Raw genomic sequence first — 13,665 nt, 5'->3', positions numbered from 1 at the left:
TCCAGCCATAACTTTAAATTGCATTGTGTACGATTGCTTTAATGAAATATTCAAAACACATAAAACTGTCAAAATAAAGAAATCCATTTTAAAAGAATATCTGATATCTATCCAGTGACTGTATGCAGAGCCACTATTAATCTGGCATGGCTGTAGTGTGTATGTGTGTTAGGGTCTTCTGAGTGTTACTATCAATGGCTCCGAACTGCTTCCCCCGCACTGACACGGACACAAATTTAATCACTTTGGCATCCAACAAGACTCCCTTATTTGGTCAGGCATTGCTCAGCCTGGGTGAGTGAAAATAAAAGTGTTCATTCACTATACTACACAGAATGCATTCAAGACAAATAACTCTTTTTGGACTCTTCATCTGTTATTTCTTTAATGTTGATATTATGCCTTGCTGTGATATGTTAGACTTTTATTTTACAAATACAATTATTCCTGACTTTAGTATTCTAAAACCTCGCATAATAATAAATAAATTAATGTCAATACACAGTATAAAGCCATGAGAAGTTGTGTATGAATGCGACCATTACCTATAAACTAATTTGTTACACCTACAGTGCACACATAACTTTCCTGCCTGCATGGTTTAAAGCTGACTGTGAGACTGTGAGATGTAAGGGCTACAATACAGTGCTTTATACAGAAGAGTTGAAGCAGCACTAGGCTACATATTGTTTTCTAATGGCAGGATCGTATTCACTTCTCTGTCTCTGTCTATGCGCCCTATTTCTGGCGCAGCATTGATTCTAGTAAACTAACTCCCACAACAAAATACTGGATTACAGTACAAACAAGTTCAGCTTACTGTGAAATACTTCTGAAATTAACAAATTAACCTTTAAGGTGGTCATGCTACTGTGTGCACTCCATGCTTTGAAATACCCTCTATTTGCCCTTAAAAACTAAAACTAAACTAAACAAACAGATTAACTAACTAAGTATTTCATAAAGGGGATTTACTCTGTGATATTTTAAAAATTACCACGTGTCGTACAAAGCTGTTGTCCAAAGATAAATTTGACCATGGAAAAAAACAGTTTGAATGGTTAGCTGGAGGATATTTCTTTACCCCCATAACTTACTTGTGTCTATTTATATCCGCGCCCTGAGTCTTATTTTGGACATTGTTTCTAAGTAAACTCTTTCATCACACTGTGACAGGTTGTTTCAACAGACATCTCAAATAACTAAGAGGTAATCATTGCATAACATGCAATCAAAAGACCATGTTGAGGGCAAATGTTCCATCACCACCACAATCTCTTCTATCATCCTTGGGTAATTCAGGCTGTTATTTGCTCGTTTCATTCTGAGGTGTGGTGTTTATTTGAGAATGCACAATGTGCATGCTCAACACAACACAGTCTTACACTGGATATGCCTTAGGGAGCTGAGGTATTAACACTTATTTCTGAGGTTAAGATGAGGTAGCCTTCCAGAGACAAGGGAGGGGCCTCGGATCCTGCAGCCATCAAAGCACTGTGAAGAAGAATGGCCACCAGACGTGCTCATGTTGAGGATGACCTTTCCTGTCCAATTTGTGGACACATTCTCAGTCAGCCAGTGGTGCTCACATGCAGACACAGATTCTGTAAAGCCTGTCTAAAAGACAGCTGGGAGACACAAGGCCGTGGGGATTCAAACTATTGTCCTCTGTGCTGGCGCCGTTCCTCCATGGATCAAATAGTGGTGAGCACTGTGCTGGAGAAGTCCTGTGAATCCTTCAAGCTGGACAGAAGCAAGAATGACCCAGAGGCTTGTAAGGAGCATGGAGAAAAGCTCACGCTGTTTTGTTTGGAGGACTTGGAGCCAATCTGTGGTGTGTGTGGGAAAGCAGCTGCACACACTGGGCACAGACTCTATCCTATTGGGGAAGGTGCTCATGACTGTAAGGTAGGCAAGTTAAAGTTACAGGGTTGGTCACCCCAGTACATCACATTGGTAGCACATTATTTGATCTGCATATCTCCAGCAACACGTGCTTAGAAAATGTTGCATTATCAAAAACATTTTCTCTTGTTTTACAACATTTTTTTGCAGATGGAATGATTGATATGTCAAATGAAATATCTGTCACATTATTTGAATGCTGAAATGAAAGTACCTAAGGTCAATAGTAGTGTGCATAAGCCTTCAAAAATAAAATGTGAAGATTATTTTGACAAGCATAACTGATTTGACTTTTGAGCATTTACAGATGAAATCTCAAAGGCTATCTATTTTATAAGAGAAAATGGCACCGTGTACCTGGACATTATTTTAATTTACAGCTTGTCAACATTTTGAAAATTTTGTGTTTTTCACCAGGTTTGATTTAGATTTTCTTACTGTCTTTGTGCTTCTCTTAGCCTGATATGCTGATATGTGTGAAGGTGTTTGGCAGAGTTCATTAACATTCTAATAATAGATTCATATTTTTGGTTTGCCACTGCTGTTGGGGTCCCGAGAGGACTGAAACTCGACTCCCACAACATTTCTGTGACGCCACATTTATTATAATCTTGCCCTCCTCCACCTTCTCTCAAGAACGGGAAACCTTCATTTAAAATTAATCTATTGGTTGCCATATTGTGTCCCTTGCTTGATTCTAAGCTGCATGAGGTATATTTTGCTTGTTACAAGAGCATTAGATCCTCTTCCATAGATCCCTTTAACTTGATGCTGCTGTATTGTGCAGCTTTGCCTTTACAGGCAATACTGCCATAGAAGAGTATGTGGCAGCTGAGAGCCCCATGTTGTGCTGACAGCTTGCCCATCTGCCAGACTGACCCTGACTTTAAGTGTTGATTCACTGTCACCGACTTTATAGGAAGAACTGAAGAGTGCGCTGCTGCCTTTGAAAGAGAAGATGCAGCTGTACAAGAAAGCGAAAATGGCCTGTGAGGAAATGGCAGAACATGTCATGGTACTGTCAGTTCCATCACTACATCATGTTACCTTGAACACAGTTGAGAGCAAAGGTGTGAAGGCAATGATTAACCATCAATCATGTCTCTTTCCAGAACCAAGCTGAACATACCGAAACACAGATCAAAGAGGAATTTGAAGCCCTTCACTGTTTTCTAAAAGAGCAAGAGGCTGCTAGGCTTTCTGCTTTGAAGGCCGATGAGGATGAGAAGACTCTGATGATTAACCAGAGGATTGAAGAGATGAGCAATGAAATTACATCTCTGTCCAACACCATCAGATTAGTAGAACAGGACATGAAATCTCAAGACATCCCATTTCTTAAGGTAAATAAGACTGATATTATAGTATTATATTTATCAGACAATTCAGGTAACAAATCTTAGAAGAAACTTTCATATGCACATTTGGTGAAAGTTGTTCTCTTCAATTTTTTTTTTAGAATTACAAAGAAACAATAAGAAGGTATGTATTATTGCTACATCTAGGATCCAGTTGAGCTTATTTTTTAGGATAATATAGCTCTATAGACACAATTCTCAACCACTAACTGCTTAAGTGTCTTTTCAGAACCTGGCGAACTTCTCCAAATCCACAGATGATTTCTGGTGCTCTGATTGATGTGGCCAAGCACTTGGGCTCTCTGAAATATAAAGTGTGGGAGAAGATGAAGAGCATAGTAAAATATAGTGCGTTCCTCAAACTATAACTAGTCATGTTTTATTGATCAGCTCTTTCCCTGCCATTTAAGTAACTTCAACCTTGTTTTTTTTCTCAAGATCCTGTGATTCTAGATCCCAACACAGCAGCTAGCTGCTTCAGCCTCTCAGAAGATCTCACAGTTGTGCAGAACTGCACCCAGATTTTCAAGCTGCCAGACAACCCTGAACGCTTTGACATCAGTGCTGAAATGCTGGCTGCTGAGGGCTATTCCTCTGGACGCCACAGCTGGGATGTAGAGGTGAAGGACAACACCTACTGGGTGGTGGGAGTAGCCAGTGAGTCCATCAACAGGAAGGGCAAGCACGTACTGACGCCAGCAGAGGGATTCTGGACTATACGGTTTCGCAACGGAGAGCATAAGGCCTGCACAGCACCATGGGAGTCGCTGAACATGACTACGAAGCCAGAAGTGATAAGAGTAGTTTTAGACATGGACCGAGGCAAGGTGACGTTTTATGACCCCAGAGAGAGAACACCTCTGTACACCTTCACAGATGTCATCACACCCAGAGCCTTTCCCTACTTTTGCACTGCCTGCAAAGAGCATCCACTGAAAATCCTATCCACAAGAATATCCTTGTCAATGGACCACTAACTCACACTGGAAACATTTTGCCAAACATTGCTTGTATAAAAATCCAATGAAAGAAATTAAGGGCTGCTTAAGCTTGTGAACATATGATCATGTTTTCTCTTGCAAGAGATGACTGTGGGGAACACTACAATTCTAAGAAAACTGAACGAAAAATGCACCTCTAAATTATTACTGATGAATGACATGAAACAGAAATGTTTTAAAATATTTTATTTGAGTTACAACATAACATGTAGTCTGGAGGATCTGAAATTGTAAATAGCTTCACAATCTTTAACACCTATATATTACTATACTGATAAGATTTGTTACGTGAATGTACAGTCACTATGTGTGACGTAGCTTTGCATGACACAAAATCACTACCACTTCTGGCTTATTTCCAAGCAAAGGCATAACAAATGATTTAAACAGATTGGAAGCTTCATATAAGGCACATACAGTAACATTTGTGTATTTGCAAACCCATGCCACTGTTGTTCAGAGGTTCAAATATGACAAGTGAGATTAGTTTTCAATTGCATAAAAAAATACTCTATGGTTAGTGTTTGATCTAGTAGCCACGTGCCTTCACTGCATGTTGAAGTCCGGTCTTTAAGCCTTATCCAAACACGCGGCAGTAACGCCATAGCCTCATCCTAAAGTATTGCTTAAACCTAATTCTGGCAGCATATTTCATAAAGGGGTTACACCCCGTAACAAAGTTAGACTTGATAGCCCTCTTGTTGTCCTAATCACATTACTGTAACATGTATACTATTTCAAATGGGTTGTGGGAGATACCCACTCTATGTGCGGTAATGCTCAACATCCTTTTGAGGTGTTCATTTAATACATTTTTTAAAAAAAGTTATTAAAAAGTATTAAATGCCCTCACATTATGTACTCGTATGTTACTCATACAGTGTTAAAACATCATCTGAAACAATACTCTGCCTATGTAAGTAGTCCTTTTAACTCTGTTCCGTGAACAGTCATAATCTCGGCAGGTGGTGCACCAAGATTGACTTATTCCGAAACCAGCATATGCATACGCTATCCTTCCTTTACAGCTTCTGTTTAACTGAGGCACCACGACTGCCATGCTATGGCCTCGATGTCATAGAGACATTCTTCCCTCCGCTATAGCATTGTATAGCTCCTCATCTACAGCCTCATAACGCGCAGCTCTAGTGTTCAAAAAGTAGATCTGGTCAGCGGTGAGACGTGGGTCGAATCCCTCTCTCTGCAGCCTGGTTTTCTGGATTTTAAATGTACCTATGCAGGAATGTGGAGATACACAAAAAAATATGATTTACTGATCTGAAATCTTCAGTGATAGTTAACATTTTTATGAACACAGGAAAGTTTACCTGTGGTGTCAACATGTGGGGAGATTCGCAGGAACACAGGGCGAGCATACGGAGGAAGAGCGCGCTGGGCTTCCTTCAGGAAACTGTTGCAGTCAAAACTCCCTGTAGTGTCTGCAATGGCAGCCATGCCTGCCTTTCCTTCCACACCTGCCATAACACATAGAAATAAATGCTTGTCAAGTAGTAAGTACAGTCAAAAGCAACATGCACTAAATGGTCCTAATGTGATGCTGAAAGCAGGAAGTATATGAAGTTAACCATCACCTGTCACTGCCACGCCATACACAGCCACATCAGTCTGACCCAGAAGACTGCTGAGTATGCCCTCCACCTCTGTGGTTGAGACATTTTCTCCTCTCCAGCGAAAAGTGTCTCCGCCGCGGTCACGGAAGTACATGTAGCCCAATTCATCCATCACCAGTACGTCACCTAGGGTAGACATATGGGGAAATAACTGGGTCAAAAACTCAGATGTCTAGTCACAGTATGGCTAAACAATCATAATTATCCCTACCAAGCTTTGAAAAAGGAAGCTTGGCAATCTGACATTCTTTATTTGTCAGGGTTTCAACTTTCAAGTTTTAAGAGTTATAAATACCATGAACACTTAAAAGACAAATAAAAATGATTTGTAACCTGATATATATGCAGAATCATTTTTCTTAAAGACATTGTGAGCTATCTTTTTCTTCGTAGCGTCCTGGTTAGCATATCCATCGAAACGCCTTAATGGGTCCTGCTGGTTGATACGACCCACCAGAAGCCCTGGCTCCCCTGCAAGACAAGGAGCAGTCTAATGGAGTGCTATCAGAAGATCAACGTGGTGAACAATAACATACTACACGTAGCTAAGTCGTTATTGTAGTTTAAGTATTAGTTACCAGGGCGGCAAGGCACACAGAGGCCCCGGCTGTCGCGAACCAGCTCCATGCTGTCCTCGTCCACCCTCACCAGACGGATTGGATACACATTGGGGAGAATGCGACTGTTGAATCCACAGGCTCCCACCTGACAGGACAGAATTTACTTGACTCTAATCCAATTCACATTTAATCAGTGAAGAAACAATTAACACTGTGATTGCTGACCTTGCCATCCATGTTGGCAATGCTGCAGTTGCACTCAGTCGCTCCGTAGAACTCGCCAATCTGCGCCACCCTAAAACGTTCTGTGAAGGCCTCCCACACACTGGGCCGCAACCCGTTTCCCACTGCTAGACGAACTTTGTGGCCTTTTTCTGAAGGCCGTACTGGCTGAGACAGGAGGTAGCGGCAGATTTCCCCGATATACTGCACCACCTACGACAGGAAAGTAAACTTGTTATTGTGGCAGCACTTGTTCAAAGTAATTTTTTTAGTTTTTGATTTAATTTAAATATGGCACTCAGTATTTTCCAAGCATAAGCTCTTACAGTGCAGTTGTACTTAATGCAATCTTCCCAGAAGCGGCTGGCAGAAAATTTCTTCTTCACTACCACAGTGAGGCCATGGATTAGACACTGACCAACTCCCATGATATTACCTGCCAAGATGAGAAAGCTAACACTTTTATGATGCAAATCTAAAGCGGAAAACTGTATTCACCAAGAGAGGGAGGCTACCATCACATACCTGCTGAGTGATAGAGAGGCAGGCAGTCATAGATGATGTCATCAGGGCGCATGACAAAGGCAAAATACCCAAAAGCAGCAATTCTGTAGTAACTGTCGGGAACACAGGAGAGATTCTCAGACATCTAACATCAGCTGTGCAGCAACTGTAACAACTCTGGAGAATGATTATTTTGTGAGTAACATACCGACTGTGTACCACAATGGCAGCCTTGGGTAGTCCTGTGGTGCCAGAGGTGTAAATATAAAATAGACGGTCTGCAGAAGAGAATACAATAGAGCATTATAATGACCCTCTGCCAGTTTAAGATCCATACAGGTGTCTTCACAGTATTTCAGTCACTGCTGGAATGCCATCCCAAAGAATGCCAGAACAGAAAATATAGTCATTGCTTTTATTCTGCCCCATGTTTTGTGGGGAAATACATACCTCTAGTTTGTCATGTGGGGTATATCTCAGGCTCACACCTTCAATGCGGACTTGAACTATGTTCATTTGTCTAAGACACTGTTCATATATGGTGTGTTATTCAGACAGTACACATCTCAACAAGTCATTCACACCTACTACAGACAGCTGTCCAGGGAAAAATGTCAATATCTATCTCAAATTAAAAATTACTCATCACTCTCAAAGTTCTGCACAGCTGAGCATTCACCACATCACGCTTGAGTCACATAATGTTCACTAAGAATTTAGAACAAAGTAAAAAAAAACACTCACACAAACAAAAACAAAAGCTTATCAGAGAAACTGCAAAAGGGAATAGCTTAACATACAGATTAAGTCTTAAATAGAGCCAGAACTGAGTTCAGCGATAGATAAGGTACTCACCGTTCATGCCTTTGGGGGGAACACAAGGTGAAGGGGGATGTCTAGGTGCAGAGGCTAAAATTGGGTCCAGAGGTTGAGCACCCAAACAGGCCAGAAGTTCTGCACTGAGGTCTCCCGTACAGAGCCGTACCATGGACTGGCTGAAGGAGGAACTGACCTCCAACATGGCTGACATTCATTAAGAGGAACAAGGGGGAGAGAGAGAGAGACAGGACACCAGTCATGTTAGTTCAAGTGCTCTTGTTTAAATATGAGCATACTGTAAATATATATCTAATAATATAATATATGCTATAAATATATGCTGTGACTTCATTACATGATCCTTTTAGTAAAAGGTCAAAGTACTAAATTAAATTTCTGAAGCAATAATACCTATAAAACCGACAAATGAAACCATCATGGACCAATGTGACGACAAAAAGACAAAAGCAGACCCCCCGCACACATATGCACACACTTAGAACATTACAGTAATTACAGAGACAAAGGAGAAAAGAGTAAAGTGTTTGTATTTTAACAGAGAACTAGGACAATCAAATGTTAACCAGCAGGCACTTCCTGTGCTCTTCTTCTTCTATCCCCTTACAATTCTTTTGTATTGATTGCACTTTTTTGTTAACTCTTACTTCTTTCCCAAGGTATTTACCCCATTGATGCAATATGTGCTATTAGCTCTAACTAGTGTTTACTGCTCCTCTTACTAGAATGTATCGTCACTGTATTGTCAGTTGCAGATCTTGTGCTGTATTTGATACTTTGTTGATGCTTGCATGTTGTTCCTCAAATGTAAGTTGCTTTGGATAAAAGCATCTGCCAAATGCTTAAATGTAATGTAATGTAAAAGGACATGGAATAGACGTTGTTTTACTGGCAATGTGATCAGCTACAGCATGTCCTCACCACATGTTAAAGACAAAGTCATTTTCACAGTTTATGTTCTGCACAAAAATATTATATTAGAGTGTTACGTCACATGTTGTTACACACAAAATCTTAACTAAAGATATAAATTTGTTGCTGAGGTTAATCAGTACGTTAGGACCTTTGCTTGCAATGACAACGTAACCATCTTCCTTTTTAAATAATCAGCTGAATAAGAGGCAACCTATTATCCTATAATACAGCATTTAAGAATTTACCCTTCTTCCTTGATACAGACTTAAAACCTAATGCTAATTTCTTGATCAGCTTTTCCTACCTTGTTTAACACTTTCTTACCATCAGCAAGCTCAGCTCCGAACACAATAGCCTGGGACCCTGACACCCCGATACAGTGCAGGAGGGAATCATGGCGGAGGTTGAAGTTGATGAGTGCAGCTTCCACCCCAACCTTGGCCAAGCCCAGCCAAAGCGCCACCTGCAACGGCCTGCTTTCCATGAAGAGGGCAACCACGTCGCCCGAGACCCATCCCTGACCTCTTGCCCAGTGGGCCACTGCATTAGTCAGCTCATCAAGCTGTGTGAAGGTCCACGTTTCCCCCGTGGCCTCATAGATCAGTGCTGGTTTATTTGGGTGGAGTTTTACTGTCTGGGCAAATATGGAAGGAATGTTACTTCCATTGCGCATGTAGCGCCATAAAGCCAGCTTCACTCTCAACAGCACATACAGGCCACTGATGAGGGTCAGAGGAAGAAGACAAGGAAAAATGGAGGTAAGTAAAGATGTGGAGCCACAAGCAATGATCAGAGCTATATTTAGACATATCTAACTTACTTCAGATCTCTCTTGGCAGTGCGTGCTGCAATGTAAAAGTATTTCCAGCTTCTTGTGCCCAGATAAACCCCAAGGCCTGCTACCAGACTCCAGGACCAGGACACCCCAAAGAGACGCAACAGTCCCACAGACCCCAGAGAGGCTGAGACACTCGCTGCATTGTGCATTCTTGTCATGCGGGAAATGGAAAAAGATGTGTTTTAGAACAGAATGGGCACAAGTTGAAGCCTACTTGGTTTTCCCTCAGGAAGTTGAACTTGAACTGTAGTATGCCTATGCTGGTACACACAAATAGGCTACATACAAGAAACTTTTTTAAAGGTTAATAGCTAAATAATACATAAAACCTGAGTAGGGATACAGTTATCTCATATCAATCAGTTCACATTTGAGCAGTGCACATAACAGACATCACTGCAGATAACACAAAGTATCATCGTCAACTTAAAGGCAAAATCTACATACTTTTACTGTAAAACATCTTAGGCCTACCTACGAGTCAACAGACTGAAGCGATGTCACCTTTCACCCGCTAACCCCTCCGGTCGGCACAAGTTGTTACTTAGTTACTTTCGCGGAAACTATCGAATGTTCAGATCTTCCTCCGGATGTTGAGAGCGTCGAGAAGAATTACAATGTCGCGTTTTCAAGTAAACTAATGTTGTGTAGTTTGCAATTGTGTTACAGTTTACTGCTCGTCCGCACGGTTATGTAAACGGTTCACATACGGTATTTGGAAATAGGCCTATGTCAAACGTAAGAGAGCGAGAGTTCATAATTTGTGCCCGACATTCGAAAGTGACCGAAACGTGAATGAGAGCAGTGAATGCGGATGAATCAGGCTATTTTCTGTACTCCATATTGAATAGAGTCCTGCTAAAAGAAGCACCGCCCACCCCGAGTGTGTCTCCCTCAGCAGCTCAGCCATTTGTTCAACTCGGCGCTTGTCAAGCTTTTCTCAATTATGATTGGACAATTCTAACACCGCCCAATTACTCAACCACTAGATTTGCAGGTGGCTGCTATTGATAGTAGCACCGGCACAGACTACTAACTAAATTTTGTGAGATGTTGTGAAAGTCCATTTCCATCCCTCATTCACACTGCTGCCGTGTAGACTCCTGTTGTGTGGACCTCACCAGGCCCTGTTGAAAATAAATAAATAACACAGCTTGCATTCATTTTCCACAACACACATGAAGGAAATGATTTATTTAAGTCTATAAGAGAAAAAGTCCAAGAGCAACATGGTCACTGTAGACTGAAGGCCTGCCTGCGTGTATCTCCACATGTGCCATTTGCTGTCCCTGTGGCACAGCAAACTCTGAAAAACACTGCCCTCCTCAGTAAGATGTAAACCCAAGGGTCCAAGATCTGATTCCAGGAGGCCATACGTAAGCCCAGAAGAATGAACCCATCTTTCTCACGTGCTGAGACTCTGTGGCTTTGGTTGAACTGCATCACAAGAATGTGGATCTATAATGTGAGAGAGACAAAGCTATTACTTTATCAGCCACAATATTCTTTAAAACACCTGACCATTAATGTGAAAATGGAAACAAATTCTGCTATCTTAAACTTATAGTACTTACAAGAAAAGGGCTCCAGCATACACTGGAAACCAGAGTGATAACTGCCAGTTGTGCCATCATCTCCACATCCAATGAGCAGAACAAGGAGGAAGACAATGCAGATGATGCATGACGAGTACAGCAATCTGATGAATTTGTATTAACATCATGGGACTTCATTCTGGCCTGCAGCAATGCCAGACCACTCAGGATGTTGCAGAGCAGGGAAAGCGCCAGTGCAGTCAGGCCCAGACATGAGAAGGCCAGAGCCAGATTGGTGTCAGCTGTAGACTGTGGATCATGGATAGGCAAGAAGCACCATGTCCCAGGAGACTGGGTAGTGTAAGTCCCTACAGCAAAGAAAGGTAGAACTGCCAGCACAAGTGCAAGAGAGGACAGAAGTAGGACAACCTGCTTCATATGAGCCAATGTGATCATAGCAGCGTGGAAAAAGGGCTGGGTGATGGCCACACAGCGCTCTACTGCCATGGCACAACCCAATAGCAAAGTGCACAAGCCAAAAAACACCATACTTGCCCCGAAGATCTGACAGAATTCCTTGGTGGGCTTGCTGGCATGTATTTTATACCTCTGATCCACGTGTAGATACAAGGCAAAGGTGCCTGGGATCACATGACTTCCCAGGTCAGCCAAAAGCAAAGCCACTGTTAGCAGCAGAAATGGTGTTTTGGACTGGCGGCGGAATCGGACACTGGACTTAGCGAGGATGCCCAGAGCCGTGAGGTTGGAGATGGCACCAAATGTCATAGTGAAGCAGGACATCCCTAAATCTGAAGAGCTGACTGGTGGCCAGGTGCTACGGTTCAGCCAGGGACTTGGCTGTTCAGATGAGTTGATCTTCAGGTTCTGGTGGAGGATGGAAGGCATAGAAGAGGTGAAGAATGAAGTCATGTGTATGGACGGTGTCCTCGTCTTCAGTGTCACCTGCAGAGAATTACAAGCAAGTTAAAATACCTCTATAAGTTTAAACAAAGTCACTGTGTGACCATTTTTAGCAAATGTTTTTTTGTCACCCTGTTCTGCTGTCTAAAAGGTTTCTCAATTCATAGAAAGCAGGACCACAGAGAAGTCTTGAATACAAAATCGTGTACTAATGAATGCTATGATATATGCTTCACTTACAACAAGTGGTCTGCCAATGACTCTTGGGATTTAGACTTTAATTATGAAAGCTGCTACTGCCCAGGCAACAATGAAGAGGAGTGGATGAAACCTGCCTGTGCCTTTTCCCAGTGTTTTTAGTCTCTAACTGCACGTAAGAAAGAAGTGCTTGTTTGTAATACATGAATAGAGGTTTTCTCACAAATGCAAACTTTTAAAAACATGGCTGTTCATGGAAAATACATATGAAAGACCAGTGTCCAGTAATGCGTTCATTGCAGTCTCTCTGTTTATTTTAAGGATGTTGTAAGGTGTTTTTGTCTTAATTATAGTAGACAAAGATTTGTAGGGAGACACATGACAAATGTACCAGGCATTTTTAAATCCAGAAAACACTCCTTTACCAAGTGGATGCCCTAAGTAGAGAATTATCAGATTTTAACAAACTTTACTGCTGTGGAAATGTAGGGAACTTGCGCATTTCTGCTGCTTTTATTTGGTTGGTTTAAAATGTATGAACTCCACAGCTTCTCCTTGTGTCCACACCGATAATGCACACAATCAAGTAGTCCATTTGTTTAATCATATAATTATTATTTTTTACAAATTATTTTGTTTATGCATTTCTTTCTGTTACCTCCCCTTTTCTTCATCAATAGCACGTATACCTTCACAGAGAGAGGCAATTTGCCTGGAGAGTGGGAGGAAATAAAAGAGGAATTGCATTATTAAAAGGAATCCAGGGGTTATATTCAGGATTGGGAAGATGTTATCAGTAACAAATGATATTTGTCAACCATGATATAATTTTTCATGGAAAGGCTTCAGACGCTGGCTACTGTATCTTTTCTCAAATATCAACTTACTCCAAATCTCTTGTTCAGTGTTTCTATTACTGAATACTGTGGTCTTTAAGCAGAACAAAAGATTTCTCAACAACTCAGCATAATAACCCCCTTCATTATCCAAGTCACTTGCACGAATTTGCTACCAGAGAAGAATGTGCTAAGTATGTTATCTATGCAGTGATTTACCATTAAAAGGTTATGAATAACAAATTTAACTTACCTTCAGATGAGTATGGATGGAACACTGGATTGTTTGCAATGGGTCAGAATAAATTAGATGTCAGGAGAGCTGCCTGATTTTCCACATTCAGATATGACTATGGTTCACAATCGTTTGACCCCCCCCCCCCCCCCCCCCCCCCCCCCCCCCC

At 41.5% G+C, this 13,665-nt stretch overlaps 3 protein-coding genes across 4 annotated transcripts in view; 1 reads left to right on the top strand and 2 right to left on the bottom strand.

The window, feature by feature from the left end:
• The first annotated feature begins 1,506 nt into the window (after positions 1-1,506).
• Positions 1,507-5,372, top strand: trim35-13 (tripartite motif containing 35-13). Its single transcript, XM_046042371.1, has 6 exons — positions 1,507-1,908; positions 2,825-2,920; positions 3,018-3,248; positions 3,365-3,387; positions 3,493-3,611; positions 3,702-5,372. The coding sequence occupies exons 1-6, from the start codon at positions 1,507-1,509 to the stop codon at positions 4,238-4,240; spliced, it is 1,410 nt and encodes a 469-aa protein (XP_045898327.1). The 3' UTR covers positions 4,241-5,372.
• slc27a1a (solute carrier family 27 member 1a) lies at positions 4,436-10,651 on the bottom strand. 2 transcript variants are annotated; one of them, XM_046042358.1, is made up of 13 exons: positions 10,246-10,651; positions 9,754-9,921; positions 9,258-9,652; positions 8,037-8,204; positions 7,390-7,459; positions 7,203-7,294; positions 7,004-7,113; positions 6,681-6,890; positions 6,474-6,600; positions 6,229-6,366; positions 5,857-6,021; positions 5,593-5,739; positions 4,436-5,497 (listed from the first exon to the last, which is right to left on the bottom strand). In XM_046042358.1, the coding sequence occupies exons 2-13, from the start codon at positions 9,918-9,920 to the stop codon at positions 5,340-5,342; spliced, it is 1,947 nt and encodes a 648-aa protein (XP_045898314.1). In that variant the 5' UTR covers position 9,921; positions 10,246-10,651; the 3' UTR covers positions 4,436-5,339. The 2 variants fall into 2 exon arrangements, with proteins under 2 accessions (XP_045898314.1, XP_045898317.1); XM_046042361.1 differs by having other exon boundaries at positions 10,250-10,651.
• A 353-nt stretch (positions 10,652-11,004) lies between these two features.
• Positions 11,005-13,665, bottom strand: part of ptger1c (prostaglandin E receptor 1c (subtype EP1)) — a 4,132-nt gene continuing 1,471 nt past the window's right edge. The window contains exons 2-3 of the mRNA XM_046043287.1: positions 11,346-12,269; positions 11,005-11,229 (exon numbers count right to left, since the gene is read on the bottom strand). Coding sequence (XP_045899243.1) covers positions 11,005-11,229; positions 11,346-12,269 — 1,149 coding nt within the window. The remainder of the gene's footprint in view (positions 11,230-11,345; positions 12,270-13,665) is intronic.

This window comes from Micropterus dolomieu, linkage group LG02 (genome assembly GCF_021292245.1).
Source record: "Micropterus dolomieu isolate WLL.071019.BEF.003 ecotype Adirondacks linkage group LG02, ASM2129224v1, whole genome shotgun sequence".
NCBI lineage: Eukaryota > Metazoa > Chordata > Actinopteri > Centrarchiformes > Centrarchidae > Micropterus > Micropterus dolomieu.
This window is presented reverse-complemented; position numbering and strand designations above follow the sequence as displayed.

Coding starts and splice junctions, on each gene's coding strand:
- trim35-13 (XM_046042371.1), top strand. CDS start 1,507: ATGGCCACCAGACGTGCTCATGTTGAGGATGACCTTTCCTGTCCAATT. Junction 1,909..2,824: donor AAGGTGCTCATGACTGTAAG/GTAGGCAAGTTA, acceptor CCGACTTTATAG/GAAGAACTGAAGAGTGCGCT. Junction 3,249..3,364: donor AAGACATCCCATTTCTTAAG/GTAAATAAGACT, acceptor TTTTTTTTTTAG/AATTACAAAGAAACAATAAG.
- slc27a1a (XM_046042358.1), bottom strand. CDS start 9,920: ATGCACAATGCAGCGAGTGTCTCAGCCTCTCTGGGGTCTGTGGGACTG. Junction 7,114..7,202: donor GCCTCTCTATCACTCAGCAG/GTATGTGATGGT, acceptor TCATCTTGGCAG/GTAATATCATGGGAGTTGGT. Junction 6,891..7,003: donor GCATTAAGTACAACTGCACT/GTAAGAGCTTAT, acceptor TTCCTGTCGTAG/GTGGTGCAGTATATCGGGGA.